The 26,432-nt window shown below is 37.9% G+C and overlaps 1 protein-coding gene across 2 annotated transcripts in view; it reads right to left on the bottom strand.

Moving 5' to 3' along the window:
• Window positions 1–3,121: 3,121 nt before the first annotated feature.
• The window catches only part of RNGTT (RNA guanylyltransferase and 5'-phosphatase), a 170,390-nt gene continuing 147,079 nt past the window's right edge, over window positions 3,122–26,432 (bottom strand). For both annotated transcript variants that reach the window (XM_053938712.1, XM_053938713.1), the window contains exons 15-16: window positions 8,816–8,939; window positions 3,122–5,922 (exon numbers count right to left, since the gene is read on the bottom strand). In XM_053938712.1, the coding sequence (XP_053794687.1) occupies window positions 5,759–5,922; window positions 8,816–8,939 (288 nt within the window). In that variant the 3' untranslated portion in view covers window positions 3,122–5,758. The remainder of the gene's footprint in view (window positions 5,923–8,815; window positions 8,940–26,432) is intronic.

The following is a 26,432-nucleotide window of genomic DNA, read 5'->3' as shown; positions in this document are numbered from 1 at the left end:
AGAAAAATGTCTTACTGTAACTCTGCTCTTTTAGCACCTCACCACAAACACGCTGGCTCTTGGTCCTCCCTCACTGCTGCCAGCCCTCTCTCTTGGCAGTGCACCTGAGTCTCATGGCTTCAGGGTAGCTCCTCACCTCCCACACCAGCCCTTGCTCCTTCCCTTGTTCTGCTTCCCCTGCTCACCACTTCTTTTCTTGTGCAAATGCCTCTTTTCTCAGTGTCACTGATGTCTGCTCTGCTCTCATCTTTCCACTGGAGTTCCCTACTCCTAGTGCCATCTCATTATTATTCTCCCTCTTCCCTTCTTCTTCCATACACGAGATACGATCAGCCCTGGCTGCCTTTCATGCCCCTTCCTCCACAGGACCAAACTTGTAGCATCTGTATGGTGTCCTGTACTGTTGCCTGGTCTCCAGTTGCTCCCACTTCAATGCACTGATTTTCTGGCCACAGAAAATCTCAGCATCACCTTCTGCACCCACAGCAGTCTGTGGAAATTTGTACTCTTCTTCCAAGCTTTTTCTGTTGAATCATCTTACCTTCCCAAATGGAATTTTTTACCATTTGGATTAAAGTTTCCCATGCATTGATGATTAAATCAGTTCAGAAACTTTTGAAGTCTGTTTTAATAACAAAATACTGTTCCTCCAGTGTTACGTACTTGGCATTTACACAGACCTATTTCATATGATAATGTTATTGTCTCCCCACATTAAAGTTCTGAGTAGAAGAGTTAATCAAAACTTAATTTTCTCAAAGTATCATAGATGAATGCTCCTGAACCCAATTAGTATGCTTTCTGCTAGTCAAATAGACACAAAGATAGTGAGGGTGGAGGAAGGAGAAAGGAGAGATGAACAGTATTTCTGATGAAATAAATTCCCATAATGGGAGTCAAATTGACAATAATTTGATTGAAAAATGTCTATTGTTTTTACATCCAGTGCTAAGAGAAGTGGAAATGGTTTGCAGTTAAATTTTACTTTAGGTTTCTTTGTAACACTGAAAGAAAGTATTATTACTGTTCCCTCATCAAGTTCAGTCTTCTATATTTTCACACTTCTGGAAAGGCTCATGCTCATGGTCTGCCCCCCATTGCTGACTCTGGATTGAAATAAACCAGATTAAAATGAGCCCCGACTGAGGGAAAACTGTTTTGTAAATGTCTCAATCAACCTCCAACCTCAGCCCTAGAGATCTCTGCAGAAGCTCAGCAGACTCTCACCAGGGAAGCAGAGAGCGCTAACCTATACTCCCATTGCAAACATTAACTAATTTATCCAGATGTCAGTGTAAAGAGTGTGTCTTACCTTCATTTGTACAGGGAAATGGGGTCATGAGGAAGGGAAGGAGGAAAGGGCTTTCTTCATACAATGAATACTGTCACAGCTGGTAGATGCTGCTTTGATTTCCCTGTGCCAGCATGACTGACAGGGACAGCACTGCCCTACCATCGATCCTCAAGGCTGGGGTCATACAGGGATGAGCATGCAGGCTCTGAGTGGAGCACTGCCCTCAAAGAACATGAGTGGGGGGTCACTCACAGGGCACAGGTTTCTCTCAGCCTCACACCTGATCGTAGGACAACTGGAAAAGCAGGTAGGTAGGTGTAAGGAGGAGCCCAAGCTTGGGGAACTATTCCAGAAGCACAGAGGGTAGAAACTTGACACTGGAAACAAAGGGATGCAGGTGAAATCTAGCCCCTGCAGGGTTTGTGAGTCTTGGAAGCTGCAGCAACCCCCAGGCAAAGTGAGAGCAAACCTCATGCTGTAGCATAGGATTTAAAGCATTTCAGCCAAATGTTACTTCCATTCAAGTTAGCAGGACTGCTTGGATTTAGCAGCAGCTGTGTGGGGCTGGGCTGCTGGCTGGGGTTAAACCATGACAGAGGACTAATGGAAAGCAATATCATCTATTGAAAATAAATAGCTCTTGACTAACTAATTGGATATCTTTAAATGACCTTATAAATTTAACTGACATTTCAAGAGTTTCAATGCTATGAAATAAAAATATTTAACACTTTGCTCACAAAATCCTAATAACACAGGGGAGTAACATAAAATGTGACACATCATACTGATTGAGAAAGAATTGAGAGGAAGCATTGAAGAGGCAAAAATCTGCATGAGAGATGCAAGAGGAACAAATCTGATTTCAGCTCCCTTTCTCTCTCTGCTGAGTACAGATGAATCCTAGGAAATTACCTTGCTGTGCCATGACCTTTGAGAATACTCTGAGATTGTAAGAGACAATTATGCCTTACACATTATGCAAATATCAAGTCACACCTCGCAGGCACAGAAGCGAAGAGCTGCCATGCAGAGGAGCAGGGATCCTGAAGGACTGCTCCAGTGAAAAACCAAGCCAACAAAAACTACACAGTGTGACATGCTGGCCCAGGCACATAAATCCCCTTCCTTAATGCACACAGAGCAGAGGACTGAGCAGGGCTTAGAGAAGTTACCATATCTCTCCTGGTGTGCTCAGATGTCAGATCTGGTTTGGCATTTGCACTGAAGCACCGCAAAGTCAGAAATGGTTGAGCGAAACACCACAAGAATTGTACACATAACAAGAACATAACAGCAGTGGAGGCAGGATCTTAATTAGAAAGAAATTATAAAAATCAAGATAGGCTTTTTAGCTCCTGAAAAGTGCCACGTAGACAGCTGCAGCTTGAAAAAGGAAACTGCCTTATTACAATACAAGTCCAGGGGCTGATCCAAGTAGGTGGGCTACCAGCTGTAGGGTCATGCTGAATGATAAATTGTCAGGGAAGACTCCACAGACCTCTTGCACAACTTTTGATGCAGCTGCACTTAACACTGAATGGATAAGCCACACAACATTAGCCTGCCATAGAATATGTACTTCAGGCACCAATTGGTTTCCTTCTGCTTCTATCTGCAGCAAGATCAAATTGCACTTAAAAAGGGCACAATGAATCATGGCCACTGCTGGGCTGGGGGGCTCCAACCTCAGAGAAAAGCCACTGAAAAATGTGGACCATTTCTTGGAGGACTGAACAACAGTAACACTGAGGTATCCTTGTACTTTGCACTGGTACCACAGTACCACTGAAAAGGCATCAAAAGCAAATACATCTTTAGGGAAAGTATTTTAAACCATTGACTTTATTAAAATACATAATACACGGTTTTTAGAGGAATGTACTTACATTTTCTGGAAACTCCACTGAACCCAAATTTTAATTATATATTTAACAAATGACAAAACAGTGGATGAAATCATGCTGTACACCAAAGAATAGACAAGTTAGGGTATTGTTTTTCATCATCATTATTATTTTCCTGGCACAGGCTCTTCTTTGCTTTTTAGCTTAATCTCTGGAACATCTAGTAGCAGAGAAAGGAGGTTTACATTTCTCATGGCATTAAACTCATCTGGTCCAAGTGGAAGTCCATTTGTTTTCACCACCTTTATTCAAACCTTCCCCAGGAGCCTCCCCTTCCAGAAAAGCAAAGGTGACTGACCTCTCTGAAAAGCTACAGGTCACAGTGCAAGACGACTTTGACAGTCAAATGTGAACATGGAGCTCTGTACATTCTCAGAATCATTACTCTTTCAAAATATCCATTTCAAACCAAGAGTGGGAAAAAAGACACTGTCAAAATACAAGGGCCAAAACACACACATGGACTTAGTGGAATGCACGTGGAAGACAGCTTGCAGTGCTGCAGCTCTGAAGTAAAAGGTAAATCAGAAGCCAGGTTTTGTTGAAATACAAGATGCAAGAGCTGGGAAGGAGAAAGACGGAAATAACCTGGACACATTCTTAAAAAAATGAAATTTCCAAACCACACGGAGAAGTGTGTGCACACACACTGCAATTGCCATGAACCATGGAGATCAGTGACAAAGTGTATGTTACGAAAATTTCTCTGACAAGTATAATCTGGGGGAAATTATTCATACTGAGCAAAGAAATAACTGTGTGTTTCAATGCAAGATGCACAGAGGATGCATAGGTTTTCACATCAAATTAATAAGGCTCTTTTTAAGAGATCATTTTGCAACCTTGCATAGGTGATATTATATCTTTTCAATAGATAATGTGCAGAAACTATGTACAGTTGAAAAAAAGAACTTTGATGAAAGCATTTTTTCCCCTCAAGTTTTACCATAGTATAAAAAGTAACTTATATAACTCCTTCAGTTCTCTAAAACACATATGGAATATCCCAGAAAGAGAAACCAGGAACACCATCTAAATGACGCCGTGTGCATTTATACAACAGGTTGAAACAACCAGAGAAGCCACCACAAAGCAGAGTCATAACGTTTACATATAGAAAAAAAAAAAAACCAGGAGTAAATTTTGTTTACAAACATGAAAACTCATTTAAACAGAAATGCATTTTAGTTATAACAAATTCATGACCTTCACTAATCAGACTACTGAATGCATGGATGACTCACACACTAAGTAAATGATAGAAAGAGCCAATTCAATCCCTGCTTGATAAATGGACAGTAAACTTTAAAATCTGCATTTGGTTTCCAATTAATCCCAGCTCAGAACAACTCCTCCCTTCGACAGCCAGACGGCAACTTCTCAAAACTAATATTATGAACATCTGCCAGTCTGCTGCAACAAAAGCCATTAGGGCATTCATGTGCTTCTTCATTTGGTAAGAAAGAAAGTCAGCCAGAGGATGAGCACAGTGCCACAGGACAGCCAACCCCATCTTTGAAAATGAGTGTCCTGTTCCCTGGGACACTCATTCACCGCCCCACAATGACTTACTTTTGCCCTGCAATTATGTCACTCAAGAGACTTCCTGTCTGATGGGGCTCTCTTCCACTGAAACTGCCTTCTCCTTTACACAGGAGCTGCCTGGCATTTGTTTTGCCATTTTGTGCCTGGATGCAAGACTTCATTATCAGCACTGCTTATTACTCTTGCATATCACAGTGAAGTGTACTTTTTAGTAGTATTTACAATGGTATCACTGTGGAGAACTAAGCCCTGTACTAGAAACAGTCTCTTTAACAGAGACCTTAATACTAAAGATTTGGTGCATTTCTGATCTACAGATAACAAGGCAAAGCTAAAATCAGCCCACTATACATTTGGCATTAGGTTCAAACATGGGGAGAAAGCAAACATCTAGCACATTCCCTTGTTTCAAAGGGATGCTATTTACAAGAAGAATTTGCTTTTTTAATATTTCAGCAACAAAAACTCAGCTAATTTCAAAATTAGAGTAATCTAAGGCGACTTAGTTTTTAATCAACAGAGAACACAAACAATATTGCTGTTTGCTGTTAAACACAAATCTCAAAAATGCAGGGAAACTATGATCTGTTATACTATGGGTGACAAATCACAGCCAGTTTCATAACAACAGTAAAAAAAACCACTTCTGCTTCTTTTAAACACAGCTCCTAAAAAGTACGGCATCCCAGTATTTCCTCAGTTCCAGACTGCTGACATTATAAATTAAAGGTGAAAAGAGATCCATATATAAACAAGGCAGCTTTCCACTGACTTCATTGTACTTGGTTCTTGTCTAAACCTTTGGAAATTTAATCTTCAAATACCATAAGGTAAGGTTGAATTTCTCAGTTACAAAACAACGTCCATTTGTAAGTGGAATTCCGAAAAACAAAACAAAACGAAAACCAAACTCAAAAAACACACACAAGTATTTAGAGCAATCCAGATCTCTGTTTTCCCTTCTGTCACCTTCTGGAGAAATGTACACACATGATCCTCTGAGACCAAGGCCCTATGTTATGGTACGAGGTCTTTTGGGCGGCGGGGGTGGCATGAGTTCAGTGTCAGGATCAAGGTGGTGCTTCCGCGTCTGTCCTTGGGAAGCTGCTGCACATCTGTCAATGAACTCAAACAGCATCTCCTTCGTCACTGGATTCTGGATGCTGTTGCAGACAGCTGGGAACAAAGAGCACATTCTCATATAACTAAACTGATTTGTTCTAGTTGGCACTTCAATAACTTCACCCCCTCTTGGCAAAATAAGAACATACTCTGGCTCAAGTATTAAGCCTTAAACGCACGCTTTGACAAGGGGGTTGTGTCTGGAGTCACGAATCTCTGCTCTGCCCCCCAGAGAGCAAAGCAATGCCGTGGACCTCTACTCCCATGGGAGTCTCTCTTTCTAAAACAAACTAAAGGCACATGTGTGTGTAAGGCTTCCTGAAGCAACTATAAAACCACCAAGAACTGACATCCTACTGAGGCAAGGAACAGCAACGAGGGCCTTGTGAGACACGGCTTTGAAACACACATCAAGTCCAAGTAGATAGAAACAAGGTTGGCTTCTAATACTGAAAATGTCTAAATTATAGTAACTTTTTTTTTTCACCAGTAAGTACTATAAATACCCTAAACCTGCAATGCACAGTCCTTTTTTTTTTTAGCCCATATACCTTCATGGGGCAGAAAGACTTGACACCAAGCAAATGGCATGTCTAGAACACCAGACTATAGGATGGAGGAGCAGCCACAGTGCTGTGTGGTGGCCAAGGCACACATGCACAGGCACTCTTGGGGTACTTAACACAACTCCCCAGACCACAGTTTGTAAGTCATGGTCCATGGGATTTTATGGAACAAATAAATAGGCTTACTTCACTTTAAAGAAATGAAATATTTTTTAATGCCTTCCTATGTAACTTTGTATTCCTCTAATTAATCCTCCTGAGAGACTTAGAGGAGGGAAAAAAAAGGGAAAAAAGGAGGATGAAATTAAGTGGGAATCCTACAACTCTCTTGGAAGAAAGCACAAAATGATTAGAGGGTAATTGATAGCATGTAAGGGCTGGCCACAGTAAGGATGCAATTTCCATGCAAAACAATCTACTGACACCCTAGAGCACTAAATGTTAGGACTCCTTAAAATGTACTTGCAATGTAGCATTGTTATGAATAACAATGACTCACAAAAACATTCCTTTTCCTGCAGAACACCAGAAGCAAAGGATTACTTTACAATTAGTAAAGCACCTTTACGGAATTATTTTTAATTATCTCACTATTTTTGGTGAAAAGGTGCTTTAAGAGTTGCACAATATTTGACTTTAGCAGTTGGGAAGCATTATGATTACCATTAATTTAGGAACAGAATTCCAGTCTCATGGCAACTGGTTTAACTCATGTAACTGGTGTAACAGTAATTCATATAACTGGTCTATCAACTTTTGAGTGCTGCCTTAGCTTAATCACTCAAAAAGATCTCCTGTTTTCAATCTGAAAGGTAGCAAAGCCAAAAGTAAGATTCAGACAGATGCTTATTTTGGTGCTATTTCAACCATGGCAAAAAATAAATAGCATTTTTCATAAAGAGAATGCTAATAGAGGAGAGAAGATCTAGAGAAAGAAGTCTCAAATGATAAAAGTATAACTTTTGGAGATTTTGAAAAATGATCAAAAGTGAAAACTCAAAGCCAAAAGAAAACTTTCTGTTCTGAAAATTCCTATAGAAAATTTGAAATATATCCTAAAAATTCTTCCTGTAGCATTTAATTTTCTTTTGATTTTAATTTTTAGGAAGTTCACTGTGTTTGGGGAGGAAAAAAGGTCAGGAATAACAAAACTGCTCTACAAATGGAGAAAATGAGAAGAGAGAACAGACAAATACATATGCTCTAAAAAATAAAGGAAAGAAGAATATGCTATTCATTAAAAAAAAAAAAAAAAAAAAAAAAAAAAAAAAAAAAGAGAAAACTCCAGGGAAAACTAACTATTGAAACACTAAGGTGAACCAGAGAAGAAAAATTTAGGTCATGGTCACAAAGAGATGTCATTGTACTTGTATGACTTTCGTGGCCCATTCCTCTTTCCTGACAGGACTGCTCAGCAAGTATTTCAGCTACATTCTGTGCTGGTTCCCTAAGGTGCCAATAGATTTATAATCTCCCAGGAAAATGACCACATTGTGTTTATTCAAGAAAATCCAGTCACTGCTCAGGCAGAAATACAAGTAGAAGGGTCTAGATAAAATCCTGTATCAGTGCTAGTAATTAGCATGGTCTTAAATATGATTAAATTTCATTTTGGCACTTAACAAAAGTCAGTGTCAATATGTTTATTGCTACTCAGCCTTGCACACACTTCTATTCAAACTCGTATGCTTCATCTCAAAGTAAATATCATCCTTTAATTTACAAAATTTGGCAAAATACTTTTTGGTAGAGGAACATAAAGTTTTGTAACTCTGCATAAAAATAAACCTTTCATTAGTTTCCCTGCTCCATTGTGCGTGTAACTATTGTTGAAACTCAAGATCACATTTTTCTCCTATTAATTTTCTAGCCCATCTGCCAAATAATGGTTTTGGCATTCTAATGGATTTTTTGTTTAACTAATTCCACTCATAATGTGCCAGTTTGCATTACATCCCAGCAAGCCAACACAACGCTAGGCACTGATGTCAGCTGAAGCCATGCTATTGTAAATAAAAACTTTCTTGGCTCTGACTTGAAAGGCATGCCCTGCCATTTAAAGTCATCTTTGCACAAGTGTTTGCAGTTCTGCAAAGACTCAGGCACTTGATTCTTGATTCTGTATTACCTGTTAAATTCTGCATCAGAGTATTGGTTTGACTGACATTATCAAATAACCTTGCAGCCAGAGGATTCATGCTATCTAAAAACAAGTGATGACATAAGCATTTGCAAGATGAGGCGTTACTTCAATAAGTTAGGGGAGTCAGGACTCAGACCATAAATGAGAACACAGAGTGCCTTTCCTACTTAGAACAGAACAGAGGTAAAACATTAAAATTTTAGCCTGAGAAACTTCTAAAGCAAATTGTTCTACTCACCGATGGCAGTGCTGTAGGCATTTGGAAAGCTTTTGTCTATCCTCTGTCTCATGAAGACCCAGCTGTTGTTCTCAAACTTGCACTCTATAATTTTGTTGTCATACTGTTTGAGTTCTTTTGTCACCTGTATAACAAAAAATTGTTTAGGATAAACAGATTTTAATTCACAATTTTTTCTTTCTTTTAGGCATAAATAATAGAAGATCAAAAGCTGCCCTGCATTTTTCAGCAACATGCCTCCATCCTACACAAAAAAAATTGCACAGAATACATCTCCATTTTACATATGCTTAGCTACTTAACATTTAAAAAGTACTTTTCAAATTTGCTGTCAATATTCAGCAATTATATTATGCTAAAACATCAGCAGTGCTAACAGAGGGGGGAAAAAGTCACTTCTGGCCCAAATGCAAATAGGTTTCCATGGGAATAAACTGCTTCCAGTTTAAGTGCTACTGCCAGCCTAAGTGCACAAAATGTATTATCCGTGTTTCATCAACCTTCTTTGTTGAAGGTCTCACAGCAAAAATGTCAGATTTCAATTCTGGAAAAAGATTACAAAAAATAATTTCACTCTTTACGTGACTGAGGTTTTTTTCTTTTCTTCCTTTTTCTTTCTTCATTTTTCTTTAAAAATTAAGATTGTAACTTCAAAATAATGCAGACTTTCAAATGGCGTATATTGTAGATCTCCTTCAGGCCTCTATTTATTGATTCATAGATTTGTCAGCAGCCAATATCCTGAGCTATTTGTCTCTCTATTTGGCAACACTGTGTGGTTTGGAAATGTAGTTTATATGCATTGGACTTTGTAGTTGTTTTGGCTACTTCATCCTAGGCATCCTAATCTATGATACAATGCAAAAATTTTCATGTAGCCATGGTAACCTGAGAACCTTATCTAACGCTTTAACAATTTTACCCATACACTTCACTTTGTTCCAAAGAGCCTCTTCAGCACTATGAAGCTGTATTTAACTGCTAGCTGCGTTTAGTTGCTATAGTTTACCAATAAAAAGCTGCCCAAGGTAACGTAACACTTTGGATTCAGGATCTTATCAAGCGCTCTCATAAAAAGGAGGTGGTTATTGCAATTCATTAGCATAATTTTTCACCTCTGTTGTCTACTTGCTCCTGAGCAGTGACACAGGAATTTACTACTGACAGAGAGATGCAGATTTTAAAAAGGCCATAGCTGTCTCCAGACAGCTTAATAGCACATACACTGGAAAAACCCATGACCCCCTTTTCCATTAACTCCCAGATAAAGACAATTAATTAAGGAAATGGTTCTGAGCATGGATCAAGTCCTCCTATTCTGTACAGTACAAGATTTGATAAGGAGAATCCTCACATTGTTGGCATTTAATCTGAATACTTGTGTTCACTCCTGGATAAGGAGCCCTAGGATTCTACTTGTCAAGTGAACACGGAATTTTAAGAAAATGTTGTAAAACTTGCTTACAATTGAGTCCTGTCCTGCTGCAGGACAGACAGAGTTAGAGTCAGGTTTTCATGTCACACACTATTCTTTATCCATTCCAACACCTGCAAAGAGTTTTTTTTTTTCCTCAAATCATTTACTACTTAAGTGGAGTTTATGTCTTCTGTTGACTATTAGATTGCTCAGATTAGCAACCTTTTCCTTTACAGAATGCTCTACACAGCACTGCACTTTTTCCATCTGCACTGAAAAGCTACAAGCAGTCCACAGGATTGACTGACATGTGTTTATGGATGCATTATGTTTCATTAGGTGTATGTAGGAAAACACACCATCCTTTTCCAGTGTACTATGGATACATAAACCCAGGAAGAAACTCCTGGCTGTGCAGTGCCTTTGGAAGGTATATTGAAAACAGCTGCCTAGTGGAAGTGGGGGCAGCAGGGGGTATGGCCACATGTCTGATTTTCTGCCAAAGCAGGGAAATACTAGAAAGATCACCTGATAGAGAAGGAAATGCATAAATTTGCAGGTAATGACTTCAACTAACCACCCACCTCATAAGGTTTTCTCATGGCTTATCATTCTTCTGGTGTTCAGATGCTCAGAATAGCAATAAATTATATGGCAGCTTTATTTGACTGTGGCAATTAAGCAATATTATTAACTATCCAGAGACTTGCTTGGCCATTCATTAGCAATCTGGAAGATGGATCTTTCCACAAAATATGAACACCTGCCAAAGCATTGACCTAAATGAATTTTCCCATTAGAAAACTGGTGATCACAGCCTTTAATGATTGCAAGTTGCAGTAATTACTTTACAAAGGAAGAAATACAGCACCTACTACTATTCCCTGTACTTTGTTAAGTGACCTTAGTCTTATATAGGTACTTGCTCTAATATAAAAGAACCTTTTAGCAGCTGCTGGACATTTGATTGAAACTACACATATTCTGAGCAAAACACACTTTCAGTATTAAAAACACTCTTCCACTATTGCATCTTAGCAGACTTCTAAATGGGTATTTTTTATACAAAGGACTGAACAAGGCTGCAGTGATTCTTGTATCCATCACATCTACCTACCATGCATATGCTACTTTCTGGTATTTCAGATTCAAAGTGGGACAGGGAAACCATCAAATTTAACTGTCTAGAAATTCCTTCCCTTTGGGAATTAATTCTCAGCTCCTCAACACAGTGTCTTCTCAATTCTCCCTTTGCAGTGTGTTCATCCCTCCTTCTTCCCTTTAAACCTTACAGTCCATAGCAGTATTTGAATAATGCACCATCACTTCTCTTCCTGAGAGGTACTTCTTCTAGCTTCCAGTGCATCACAGAAGGTCAGCTAGGAATGATGGCCGTTCTCAGCCAAAATGCTTATCCTCAGTGCTGGTACAGTGCCAGTGCTTCTGCCATACTGTTGATAAAAGGCCTTGAACCAGCATTCAGCAATTTCAAGACAGAAACTCCCACCACACCAAGGACTCCATGGAGCCTTCCTTAATTAAACATTTATTCCTTAGCCTATTTTTGGACAGCCAGTCAGAATTAGAATCCCAAAGGATCAAGTCTTGGACATGGGGCTGTCAGAGGTGGTGTGCATCAGAACAGTAGCACTGGTCTGGGCAACAACTGTGTCCTGAGCAAGGACAAACACCAACTTGTACACTTATTTCTTTTCAAGAGGAAGGCAATTGTTCAGCAGCAGCAATGTTCAGCGTTCCTGCCCGTACTTGATCTAATTATCAGCAACCAACCTATTTGCCTAACAGAAGTAATTTCCAAAAACACAGAGGAGCATCCTGTTGCTAGTCTGCAAGGTGTGACTGAAAAAAACCCGGCTTGAGCTGCATCCCCATTTCAGCAATTGTTCAGTATCAAATCAGACTGATGTAATACAACACCATTGCCTAAGAATGTCAGATTACATAATTATATCTTCCCCTCCCTGCTGAGAAAGGCTTCCCCCATCATCATCATCTGGACCATTCATGGGAAGAACTTCAGTGGCATAAGCTTATTTCTTTTTCTAAGAATGAAGATAGTTAAGGCTTAGAAAATCTCTCATTTTCCAGGCTCCTTCTAACCCCTATGTTCTGAAAGAAATTAAAAATATATTTTAAAAATTTAAAATATCTAACCCATTTCAAATGTTCTTGCTTGGCTGAATAACGGAGTCATTTTGAGATGAGTAACATGCAGCCACAGTTTATGTTAAATTAGAGCAAAATACGAAAAAAACCCTAATATATCCAGCTGAGAAAGAGAAGAACCCATTTAAATTGAATGTAGTTAGTCCCAGTCTCATGAAGATGCCTTTACTATCTCTGCTGACTATCAGCAGCCAATGCTTTTCCATGTCTCTCCACAGGGCACTGACTGTCAGACTGGTCCATCATTCCAATCAAACATTAGTCTCATCACCCTTAACTCCAAAGGAGAATGAAATTCCTGGGCAAGCTCCTACTCTACATAAGAGGCACTAACAATGCAAATTTAGGTTTTAAGGTAATTAAATTAGTATTTCAGAAAGCATGTCTACAATGGACAGGCTTAAATTTACAAATGCATCTACTTTTCCCATTTTCAAGTTCTTTAGAAGGAAAAAAAGATTTATTTAAATAAATGGAGACTCGGCTGAAAGAAGTTTTATGTGTCCATATGCATGTTTTTTCCAAAGCAATTTAAATTATTTCAGTTTAGTAAATAATTCCCTTAAAAGAAAGTGATGCTTGTAAGCAAAATCTTAAAACATTCTATTTCAAATTCTTTTCTCTTTAAATGCCTTTTTGCTGCACTTTCCCCCCTATTACCAAACATAGATAGAAAAACATTCTTCAATTCACCCATTTCTATTCTTACTCCACACCTCTAGTCATCAGCCAATTCTTAATGTCCCAGAAGAAAATATCATAATAGTACATGCAGAAAACCTTCACTTCCATGAGAGGAAAAATGAGCAAAAGCAGCTGTTGAAGTCTTACAAAATTAAAAACATCGTTATTTTCAAATAGAGAATTAAAAAGCAAAAGGAACCATAACATAAAGGCAAGATGGATTCTAAATGCATTGGGTTTCTATTTTCTAAGAAGAATCTGCCTTTTTATAGCTAGCATGAGCAATGAAGGCATTTCTTTTTTATATGCTCAAATACACAAACTGTTTGTTTTCTTTTTTTAAACCTTAAGTTCCAATGCCTGGAGGCGAGAAAAGTTTAGAGCTGCTACATAAGGCCTAGAAAGTAATTCTTTCTCTTGCTGATACCATAACTACATTTTCTCCATTAGGATACATTCCCACAGCCAAAGCGAACAAACAATCGAAAGAGGCACATCCCAAAATAAATTATCAGCTGTGTGGTCATGAAGGAGAAACCTTTTGGTTGCTTCCCAGTATCTTACTGCAGGAGAACTGGAGTCCCATACCTCCCCTAGGAGGTCACCCTGCAAAAATAAATCACATTCCTGTAAGAACCGTCCAAAACCATGACATGTGTGAGTTCCCTGTCCTGAGGGTATTGGGATATACCCAGGCACAAATGACAGTCTAGTAAATAAAACCTCTATAGCAAAACACCACATCTCAAATTCCATTATCTATATTAGTCTCCACTGCTGTGACTGCCCTCAACTGCAAAGTACGAGAGACTATTTCCAAACTTCTCCAGTGCATGGAATGTCCAAGACAAAGGGAGAATTAAGCTGCCTACTGGTACTATGACTCCACAGCAGTAAGGCAACATCTGAAGATCAGGGAGACGCAATCATAACAGTCAGGGAACAAAAAGAAGAATTACATGGGAATTTGAGGAAACAAAGAGGAGTCAAGACTTTGAAGGAATAAGATGGAGACAGAAAAAATAAAGAAGCAGCAGTAACAAAATAAACCAGCTTCTGAAGACAGAAAGATAAATCAAACTCAAAGCAAGAACTTTTTAAAGACCAAACACTTAAAGGTGATGAACTCCAAGGATATTCATGTCAAACCAAGGCAACTGAGAGGAAATGAGGTGTGAGAAACAGGGATCCTTTGAAAGCACTCTTACATGTGATTGCTGGTGAGGTCAGGTCATGAATATAAGAAATTCTAATCACTTGAGTACGAACATCTGAGACAGTCAGTAGACATGAAGTTATTAGAGCACCCAGCACCTATAGGGCACAGACCAGCACCACACACAGATCCCAAGCTGTTCATTCAGTGCTTCTTCCTAACTCTTGGACTGTTTGTTCAGATGCTTTTGAAGAACTTTTTTGCTCATTCACATAAAGTACCTCATGCTTTTCATAGTCAAACTTCACAAAGAATAAAAATATTACAAATTGCATGGTTACTAAATGCCTGTTCACATAAGCTGTGTATACTGAACCATGTGAATACTATCTGCAGGAAAAAGTTATCAGTTAATATGCTTTGCATTTTTGCTCAAGCCCAAACAGATTTTGTAATGCAGCTTAATATCTATTTCTTTATACAATTCAAGAGATTATTTTATCAAACCATAGATTTATTGCTGAACTAAACATACTGATTGTGTTTCCTTTTTAAGGAATGTATTACCCAACAAATGGTTACCAGCTTGGGTAAACACAATGCACTTGAGATGATTATTTAACATTAATAAAGCCTTCTAAGTGCAACTATGCTGCTTCTTATGTACATAGGAAACGGAAATGCTCCAATTTAGTGATGTCATTCCTGAAAAAGAATATTAAGGAATATAAAATTTTAGCACTTTTGTTCATGTTCGTTAAACCACAATGTTAACACCAAGCACTGTAGAATCAAGGGAAAAACAAAGAAGAAAAATCATGTTTCCAAATTAGAAGAATGAGGCTTTTTAAAATTGTGGATTTTGTTTGTTTGTTTTTCATGCCCAGTGTCTAGCACTCTCAGTTCTTTATTTAGTCTTTCTTTTTAACATACAATATTTTCTCAAAGAATCTCTTATTCTTACATGTAGTAATTAAAAATATGGATACTGTTTTCTGATACATATAATGGGTCGGAGTCCTGGGGTTTTCCTGGCAAGTGACAGATGGAAACACCAGAAATAAAAAGCTTTCCTCTTATTAGTGATATTACAAGTTTAATGACTTTCAGTGCCAGCTGGAAATAGATTTCTTAATGTATCCTGGGAGGTCTCCTGTGCACCTGACCTTGCAACAGCATTTGAACTATCTGGAAGAAATCAATGTTTTCCTGAGCTTTGCTTTGGACTCTCAGAGGAACACAGTGGTATCTATGAGAAAGCAGGTAACTGGTAACTGCTTAGACCAAGATGTGGAAATAGACATGTGTTTGCACAAATGTTTTGCTCAATGATCACTCTTCTATATTTTTTTTAAATATATACTTTTATATGTCACATTTGACTCAATGGTAAAGCCATTTGCCACAGCAAACCAATGAACTCTTTGAACACTTTTGGGCATTATAGCTCAGGCATCTACATTACTCAAAGAGCAGGTGACCTTCCTGCTAGGCATTGACATGTCCACTTAATTCCTGAGAGAACTCTAAAGCTTTAAAAAATCCTATTTACTTTTAATCATCATCAAGAATGGGACACAGAGATTTGGGTGTCCATACACATCTTGAACAGTTAAATGAAACAAAGTAATAAATGATTGTCCTCCTAGATTGACATCCCTTTCCCCTGCACTCTAATCATCACAAGTCTCTGGATTAAAGAAAAAAAAAAATCTATATGTCTCCTGTAAAAACTGAGAAACTGAAGAATTCTGTGCTGAGGATTTGTGAACTTGGCATAGCTCTGCTGTGATGAGTTTTTAAATAAAGTCTTGTTGAAAAAGCAGCTCATATAATTCTGACCCTCAGCATGCTGATGAAAGAGCAAGAAACTCTCAGGGGAACTGCAGAAACACCCAGGCATTAAGGGAGCAGCAACAGAGCTCTCAAAGCAAGAGACCAGCGTGACCTTCCTGCAGAGAGGATGTGCATTTGGTGCAAACAGAGCTTCACCTGCTCTACAGCTCATGAATTTGTAGGAAGAGGTAAAAACAATGCTCTGCAAGCACCTGGGGTAACTTTGTGGAGGCCAAAAATAGCTACCTTGGTTTTGGCACATCATAAATAACTGGGCTAATAATAATAATAATCCCTGGAGACAGTACTGAAACTTGAAAGTGTTTAAGTTCCAAAAGCAGGTGCAAGCATAGTAGTAAAATGCCACAGCACACTGCAGAACTGTTCAGCAGCTTATGGAAAAACAAATAAACAACAAAACAAACAAACAAACAAACAAAATCAAAACCTTTCTGTGAAGGACAAGGAATTCACAGGAGGTTTCTGAAGAAAAAGCCACCCCATCAGAAAGGTAAGCAACTGTACAAGGGGAAGAGAACAAGGATATACAGTGCAATCTGGCAAAAACAAAGCTGAAATAATAATATAGAAATGATTCTGTGAGAAAAGATTTCACTCACAGCCTGATACATTTTGAGGACTGTACCTCTGCTTGCTATGATCTAGCTCGTGAAAGCCAGTCTTAACCCTCATTTGTGCTTTGTTCACTCAGAGTGCTTTTGCAAAAGGGAGCCTGCCCCAAACAGGGAGTGCTACATAATGAGACACAAAGATCCAGGAGACAAGAGTTATACATTACTAGTAAAGAATATAGTTTGAAAACACCACTTAGCTCATTCATAAATTATTAATTCTTAAGGCTTATTATTCTCAGTTTGCAAATGGGGAAGAAAGAGATAGTTTGTGGCCACACCACAGGGAAAGCATTTACCCCCCGTTAGGTTCTCTAAACCCAATCTTAATTACCCATCAGGTACTTACACTCATGCTACCAAGAAATCTTGTGACACAGGGCAGCTAAAATCTTGTTAATAATTTATCAGTAGAAACCCAAACAAGTCTTCCAGACACAAAGCAATGCTATCACTATTTTATAATCACTTTGGCAACACAATTCCTGCACCTCAAAATAAATGAAAGAGAACTTAGATGGTTGTGTCAGAATAGGACTAGGAGTTTTTGTGACATTTGCTGCCTTTCACCTGCTGGAATTCATCTCCAATAGGATGGATTTCCAGACAAATGTTTGTGCTTCTCACACATAGATTTTACAGGGTACTTTCTCATATTACTGTTTTTCATCTGTTCATCTGTAGCCAAGCTCTTGCTATTGTAGGGGTCTAAGTTAATCTTGTTTTACCTGTACTTCTTACACCATACAAGGGATTCTGTCACTTGCTGTCACACAACCAGGGATGGGTTAGAGGGAGACTTCACAGGGCTGGGCTAGCAGGAGCTTCCCAGCAGCCTTTCTACTACTTTCACAAGCTTTCACTACTTTTTTTTTTTCACTACTTTCACAAGCTCAGACACTATCTGATGGCTATTCATGTGAGATCCAGCTCTACAAGTTCTTATCCTTGTAAATTATATGCCTTTGAGCAGCTTCAGAAGATCAATTAGTCCACACTAGTGTCATCAGGATGGGGCCCTAAAACTAATTCTTGTTATTTCTTATCTGGCTTCTGAAATGTTCTCTAGAAACCGTGGGTTTATACTCTTTCAGGAAGATGCCAAATCATATCAGAATACACCAAAAGAAATTTAAATTAAAATCCAAAGTATCGAGTAATTGCAAGTGAGTCTTTTAAACCCACTTTTACTCCTAACAACACACAGCTTTCAAATGACAGCCATTAAGAAGCATATTCTTTTCTTCCATTTAGATCCCAAACAACCACTTGCTTAAAGTTTTTTCCCCATAAATCAAAATTCACTACTGAGAACAACTGTGTCAACACTATAAGGAAATTTGTTTGCTGTGTTAAATTGAGCTTCAAAAGCATGAACTGAACACACATTTGTGATCACAAGTAATGCCTCTTCTTATAACCATTCAAAGTGTTTACCTTATTACAGCTTATTATAAATGTACTGTCTAAAATGCAGCAGCATGATTGTTCTATTTCCAGGCCCTAATTTTATGATAATCATATGTAATATATTCATATGTCTACTTCACTGCCTAACAAAGCCCAAACTGGTTAGCAGATCTGCTCCCTCCATGGTTCAAATTTCTTTACCTCAGAACGTTACTGAAAAACAACATTAAGAAAGATATAATCAAAATTTTACTTTGTATTTTGCACTATAGTAGACAAACAAAGGAGTATATCATTGGAGGCTGAATTTGGCACACTGACTTTATCAAATACTGGTATCTAAGTGGTATGTAAATTATTCAACACGCTATGCAAGCATTATTAGAAAAATGGGGGTAGGGAGCAAGATTATAAATTTATAAATGTTTTCAACATCTAGAAACCCTATTAATACTTGAAAATGTACAGAGAGAATGTGCAGATAAACTAAAACCAGAAACAGCAAAATTGCTTTTAATCTCCTATATATTTAATGTTTCAGGTTTTGCCTAGAACAAATTTATAAAAAACAGTAACTTTTTTTCTTCATAAATTTCAGAGGCAATTCCTAGTTACTCACAAATCTGACACTAGAACATAGAGAGATTTACAGAACTCGTAGGAAATAGAAATTCTTTTGCTCCCCATCTACTCCATTAGACTGAATGGTTTGTCATTAGCCAAGTCTCCTAAGAACCAAAGTGCTGAGCTAGAGAAGAGAGCTCAGTCTTGCTCATCATAGCTTTTACACAGTACATGTAATAGTTTTTTTAGACAAATGTCACATCTTGAAATCACAGAAGTCTCTTACAGCAGAATAACATCTTATCTTTTAATGAAATTTTCAGGTTTTGTATTTGTATTATATACTTGTGCTGGTTTTGGCTGGAGTAGCATTAACTTTCTTCACAGTGGCTGGTGTGGGGCTGTTTTGGATTTGTGCTGAACACAGTGATGATGATGTGGAGACACAGAGCCAAGGCTGTTTCTAATTTTTGTACTACCAGGCTGGTGGGGAGGGTGCTGGGGGGAGCTTGGGAGGTTGGGAGGGACAGGGGATGGATGGCTGGGGATGGCTGAACACCCACATGCACATGGGAAGCACTGAATTCATTCCTTGCTTTGCTTGCCTGCATAACTTTTGCTTTCTGTCTCAATTAATGACACTGTCTCTATCTCAATTAATGAGTTTTCTACCTTTACCCTTCCTATTCTTTCCCAGGTTCTGATGCTGAGTGAGTGAGTGAGTGAGTGAGTGAGTGAGTGGCTGAATGGGACTTGGCTGCTGGATGGACTTAAACTATGACAATAATAGAGCACAAACTTTAATTTTTGTAATATATGACAAGAAAAGTCAAACTACAATGATTTTTAAAACCCTGCCATTTTGAGGAGGCATTCTTACACCTAATTGTTGAGGTTGGACTTCACAACTCTGCTGATTCTACCTATATTTTTGTAAATAATGAGTTTTAATGGGACGAGTTTTAGGTAACTGTTAGAACCACTTGAATGAGGAAGCTGATAAATGCCTGGATGGAACACTGCAATAATATACAACAGAAAGCCAACAGGAGCCAAACAACAATAACAACAACAAAAATAATCTCAGCAGTCCTATGACATCAAAATAATAAAGCAAAGATGTGCTGGGAAAAAAGCTGCAAAAGTCACGTTAGGGATTTTTCATCCTTTTAGTATTTCAATTAAAAGAAAATAATCTTTTTTTCCCATTACAGATAATACACCACAACAAAAAGATTAATAGCTGCTGACTTAACGCAGACTTTCAAAAATTAGCTTTGATCAAAGGAAGTGCTGTAGTGAAAGTCAACTGCCCTAACCCACTTCTCATCTGCCTTTATAGTATTGAGCTGGCATGAACTCCCTCCCCTTTCTTGAATGGTTTCCTTTAAACTTCAAAGAATAACTGGCTTTGAGGCTTAAGACACAGAAATCTTTTTCCTTCTTCTTCAAAAGCAATTAATGACATGATGTAGAATCTGACCTACAATCTAGCATCTAAGCACACAGGTCTTCTTGATCATTGTGGGCCTACAGAATGTAAGGGGCTCGACAGAGAAGTTAATCGTGGCTCAGGAACTGCAAATGGTTTTAGGGTGCCTGCCAGCTGATGAGGTCAGTCTGCTGAAAGAAAGGTAAGCAAGGGCTAATCTATCAATGGCACAAATTTGTCGATAAATGAGGCTAAATGAGGCTATGGAGGGATTCTCACTGCTTTACCTTCCATTGCAAGCTCCTCTTTCCTTTCCATGCTTTGTTTTTAATGAGTCTGCAGAGTTTGGAAGCCAGATTTCCCAGGACACCACAGTAATGGATGTGGGGTGGGGCAACACAGACTGCAGTAATCACGAGGCAGAGGAATGGACAATATTCATGGACTTTCAAGAGCCACAACTGGCTACAGAAGATATAAAGGATTTTGCAAGATCTGGTCAGAGAAACTTCTTGGTCTGTTTGGGCAGCAGCGTTTCCAGACAAATGAACAAAGACTGTATATGAGTTTTTGTTTTAGTGTCAGCTAAAAGGGATTGCAACTTCAAATGGCGAGTGCTCATAACAGGAAATAATTAATGGTTTAATAGTTGGTCCTGTCAAAGCCCTGAAAGATAGGGAATCTGGGAAAGCCCTCTGTACCTGAGCATGTTTTCATGGCTTTGTCCATACATTTTGTTATTATATGTGGGATCAATAACAAAGTAAGCGAGCAAGAACATTTAGTCTTCATTCTTCTTTCACGAAATGACTTCACCCACTTAATCTGCAAAAGCTGAGGCAAGCAAAGCCAAGGAAAGTCTCTTGAGTTTTCTAACCATATGACGTCTCCAAGAAAACCTCTGTCATAAAGTTGCTTTCTGCAAAGATCTCTGCATGGGCCAATTCTTAAATTCCCCAGAATTCTGAGCCTAATTTGAGTGCTCTGCTCAAGTACTACACTTTTGTTTGAGCTGCTGTACTCCCCTACCTAAAGCCCAAGACGAAAACAGCTTTAGTTCCCTAACAAATACAGCTAAAAACATTTGTTTTGCTTTCCACATGATGGAATAGTATTTCAAGTAACATCATAAGCACTTTCTAGAGACAACCAGTCAGACACTAAGACCTCCATCCAGAAAAAAACAAAAAATCCTTGAAGGCTCTTTCCCAGAAGAACAGAAATAAGAAAAGAGAAAGAAAAACAAAGTAACAGCAATGGCAACTCTGTAAATCTGTTACCCAGTAATCTCAAAGTGTATTCTTATACACTTGTAATGTATATAAATAACTTGTAACGTTAAACTCATTTCATTAGCACGCTTTAGATAAAACAGCTGTATGTATGCAATTCTGCAGGTGAGAAGTCCAAGGTAAAATGGAGTTGATTTGTCAGGCAAGAGTGCACAACGTGGAGAAATTAATGAAAAAGCCTTGGTTTGTAGTTTCCTGCTATAACTACTAGCACTAATTACTAATTAGTAATTACTTAGCACAGACTTTTCCTTAAAGTTCTGAATGAAATATTAACAAGATAGTAATTAAGTAATTCAAGGTCTGTTTGCTTTAGTGTTTGCATTAGCATTAACTTTAGTATTGTAAATCCAAAATCTGACTCACTGATCTATAGATGTCCTTCTAAATTAATCAGAGATGTCCTTTGCTTTCCTTCTATTGAAGTTAAATTATTCTGAAACCCCTTTTTATGCATTAATGGTATCCAAAGTGTAACAGGAGGAAAGAGAAGGTAATGATGTAGTAAAATGCAGTAATTGTACCCTGCATTATTTTCTAAAAGAACAAAAACATTCTTGTTTCTAATCCTGCTTTTGCATATTCCTTTACATTGCTTCTACTACAGACCAGCCTCTTCCCTACATCCCAGCAGGGTTTAAAAGGAATGCTACAACAGGTAGTTAATCTGCTCCTGCAATGATCACCAATCAAGCATGGCTAGCCATGACCCACTAACCAAATGAAGCAGAAGTTGGGTTGCACTTGTGTGCATTACTGTTAAATTACACCTGGGTAGGTTAATGTACAACCCTAATGGGGCATTTTATTTCTTGTGTAGTGCAGCAGGAGCACGCAGGCAATGGGCAGCTCTCGAGGCAATGAGGGCCACGGCCACCTCTGCAAGGGGCAAGAGGTTCCAGAGCTGTTTGGCTAGAGCATCACTGCCTCCCACTTAAAGCTCCATCAGGGTCCTGGCTGACCCAGTCAGAGTCCATGGATGACTTCTGCACACTTAAGTGAGACAATTGGCTTCCAGCAGACATCAGGTCATTAATTCTGTTCTGAAACAATATTGACTTCTCTACTTCATGCATGAAAAATAGAGAAAAATCTCACATCATTGCTGGTACAGAATCCAGCATGGCATCTCATGAATCAACCACTGAGAACATGCTCAAATATTTTTTATTACAACACATTAAGCTAAAATCAATAGATTCATTTACTGAAATGGATTTAGTACTTCAGCAAACCAAGGGAAAGTAACACTTTTTAAAAAGAAGTGACATTTCATTACAGCATTTGGTTGTAAACTCACTGGCAGAAATTTTTCTGTATATCAATTAAACAGTAACTCACTGAAGTTAGTAACATAAAAAGCAATATTGCATATTTACAGTTCCCTTCCCAGTAAATGAAAACATCTACAGTTCTCAGCAATACAAATAAAGTCTCTGCACAATGGTTCTAACAATGCTGCCACTTCTGATCTTTTCAAATATTTCTGAACTATTTTCCCCAAAGATATAATACGCTATTGTCTCTACAATCAACTTTTTTTCGTTTGGAGAGAAGCAGAAGTGGCATTTTGAAAACTTCAATTTGCTGAAATATAATAGCACTGCTGAGTTCTGTTGTTCTTCACTTTCATTCTCACTTTATGCTAGAAAGATAAAATTGCAGTGGCTTTACTACTGTCAAATAAAAAATAAATGAATAATGGTTTGTTGACTATTACATAACAAGATACTGCATCACTATTAGTCAATTGAGTTTTAATATATATTTCTCTCTCAAATGGGAAACTTTACCAATACTATAATCGTTCTGGAAAACTGCCAAGGAAAGCTATATGTGAGCCTTGCAATAAGAACTGTGAAACCAAATTTGATGAAGAAATAATTTAAACATTTTAGTGTAAATTACACAAATAGAGAAACAAAATAAGAATTCAAAAGGAAATAATCTTACCTGATTTATTGTCTATGTACGGCTTAATTTTCCCCTAGGATTACTGCTTTGTAGATATCAAGGACATTTTTTGAATTGTACAGGTGCTATTTATCATTTCCTTGGGTAGATCAGCATCCTTCCACTTTTACTAGTATAAAATCTTGTCTTTTTCCCTGCAGGCCTGTCTTTCATGGGCATAATCTAGTTTAGTTACATCTTCCTTCTTCGTTGCTAACCTTCTCTAAGAGTCACCAACTTTTTCATCAGAGCTCTAACATACCCTAAGCTTGCAGGACTTACCTGGTTTTGAAGACTTCTATTATAGGATAGAAGTGGTGGGGAAAATGGATATCTGAAAATCAATTACCAGTAGCTGAAGTGACAACTGAGCTACAGGACTTGTCTGTGGGGAATACTATACTGGAAATGCTAACTTCCAGTTAAAATAGCTGTACAATAAGAATGTGGTTCTACTCCAGCCTTTAATCACATACTTAGAAAAGCCCAGAGAGAAAGGCAAGACAAGTATTTATGCCATTATATTAGTTACTTAAAATCTAGGAGCTCGTTTCTATATGTAATTCACAGAGAGAGACTGGCACCTCTAGAAAGTGATTTGAAAAATTCAGTGAGGCAACCATCAGGCACTTTTCTTAGAGGATCCCAGACTCATCCTTGGATTCATCTGTTTTCCACTGCCTACACAAGGAGCCTGCAGGGTCTATGGTGGCTGAAATTAGATCATGTGACCTTCTTTATAGGTATTCTAATTAGACAGGATATTATCTACAACCCCATTTCCTTTCAAAGCTGATATCCTGCATAATTATCTCATTTGATATTTCTTCTACCTTCTTTGTTATTGTTTGCAACCCTATTCTTTTTCATTTATCTAAATTTAATCTGTATTTGCCTTTTACTAGCCCTAAACCAGCACAGTACCTCTCAATACAAAAATTTTTGCCATCAACTGCTTTTTCTCCAATGTTATCAGTATCTGACATTTAAAATATTTCTCATTCATGATATTCACTATTCATTTTACATATACTATAAAGAAAGGTCTCAGAAACAATTTCCTAGTCAAAGAATTTCCCTATTATACCATCTCTCACCCTTTGCAACTTCAACGTCTTGATTTATTCATGAGTAATTTATTTTAAAGACATTATCATCTGCATTTCACAAAGGTACTACAAGTTCAAGCTCATTTATCAAGTTCAACCTCATTTGTTCAGTTCAGATTCAAAATAATTCACCTCTAAAAAGCCTAATAAATTTAGATACTCTCTGCCTATAAACTGTACAGTAACAATTTGCTTTCTTTACCCCCCTCAAGCCTGATCTTGGCTGATGTTCTCATTCTTTAAAACAATAAACAACTAAGAAATGGTAAAAAATGTCTAAAACATTTTTTGTTGCCCCCTTCAATTAGAATTAATTTCTAATAGAGTCTGATATTTATAATTTTGCTTAGAATCTACTTTTTTATTTATTCTTTCTCTTTGACTGTTATCCATCCCACTGTCTTTATTTCATTCACCTCCACTACCAACAAAAGCCTCTAATAGAAAATAAAAGATGAAGAACTTATTTCAAAAATCAGAACAGATTAATAAAGAACAATTATGATCACGAACATGGTATGAAATGAGTACTTTCTGATGGAAACAATAAAGATATACAAATTTAGGACATTACTTTCTCTGAGGACAATTATCTACAATAAGTTTCCTAAATTGTCTAAAACTCGTAGAAACTTGAACACACTGCCATACTGTCTGAGTATTATATTCTAGTAAAAAGAAAATGCAAATGCAATCACATTTATGGAAACTAAGCGTGGGGATGTCTACATCAAAGGAAAAAACAGTCCCTACAGCCACTCACTCAAGCATAAGAGCTGGCCCCATAAACAGCTGCTGTCATCAAGGTATCCTCAATTATTCAGAACAAATTACACTCTCTATGTGCAGAGGCACACCCAAACCAGGTTTGACAATGCACTTATAACAGAAGAACAGCTGCAGCAACAAATTACGATGTTCAAGAGCTTAAAATCATCATGGACAAATCATTCTCTCTGCCAGATGATTTTTGCAAAACATAAGAAAGCAAAACAAAAGATGCTGCCAACCCCAAATCACCCATGTATGGGAGCCAGAACACTCTCAAACACTGAAGCTTGTGAAATAACAATGTGACAAAGAGGACAAGGACAATAGCACAGCACAACTTGCACTACAGCACAAGAAATCTGGCAGTTTTACAATGACCTGATCAGTTATTCCACTGTGACAAGTATGAAGGCTCAACACAAAGCAGATGAGAAATATCTGCAATATCTATGCTCATCTATTGCAAAAAACAATAACCCCTGTGCTCATCTATTGCTAAAAACAATAACAATAAAACAAACCCTTCATTTCCAGGATCTTTCTCAGCAATTTTTAGCTGGTAGTGAGCAATAACTTTATGGTTCAGAAACAGAGCTTAAGCCTTTTGTTTTGCCATCTTTTCAAAGTGGAAAATAAACTGTCTATTAATGCGTTATTATAATGAGACATAATCTACATGTCCTAATGCTCACATTTATCACAGTATGTTTCCATATCATTGGGCACAGGAAAGCTACCATAAGAACAATCTGCTTACCACCTTGAAAATCCAGTTTTCTATATGACTGTACCTGTCAGAATGGTATCTGTAGGGGGTCAGTGGTAAATACTTGGAAAATTACCAATAAGGTAAGAAAGCAAATGAATTCAAGAAGGAATGCTGAGGCAAAAAAAAAAAAAAACAAAACAAGAAAAAAAAAAAAAATAGAAAAAGCCACCAAAGTCTCATGGCACATACATTAGCTACTACTGGTTTCAAATCTCATTACTTATCAAATGAAAGGAAACAGGAAACTCCAAATCAAACATCTCTAATGTGATAAAAAGCTGTTTTCTGGCTTAATCTTGTGGGTAGTACAACAGAAGTACCCCAACCAAAACAACTGAAGAAGCAAATACTAATGGTCTCAGGGATTAATTGTGGAGGCTTTTTCCAAGGGTCAGTGTTGCTGCT

The sequence above is a fragment of the Vidua chalybeata genome, chromosome 3 (assembly GCF_026979565.1).
Source record: "Vidua chalybeata isolate OUT-0048 chromosome 3, bVidCha1 merged haplotype, whole genome shotgun sequence".
Taxonomy (NCBI): domain Eukaryota; kingdom Metazoa; phylum Chordata; class Aves; order Passeriformes; family Viduidae; genus Vidua; species Vidua chalybeata.
This window is presented reverse-complemented; position numbering and strand designations above follow the sequence as displayed.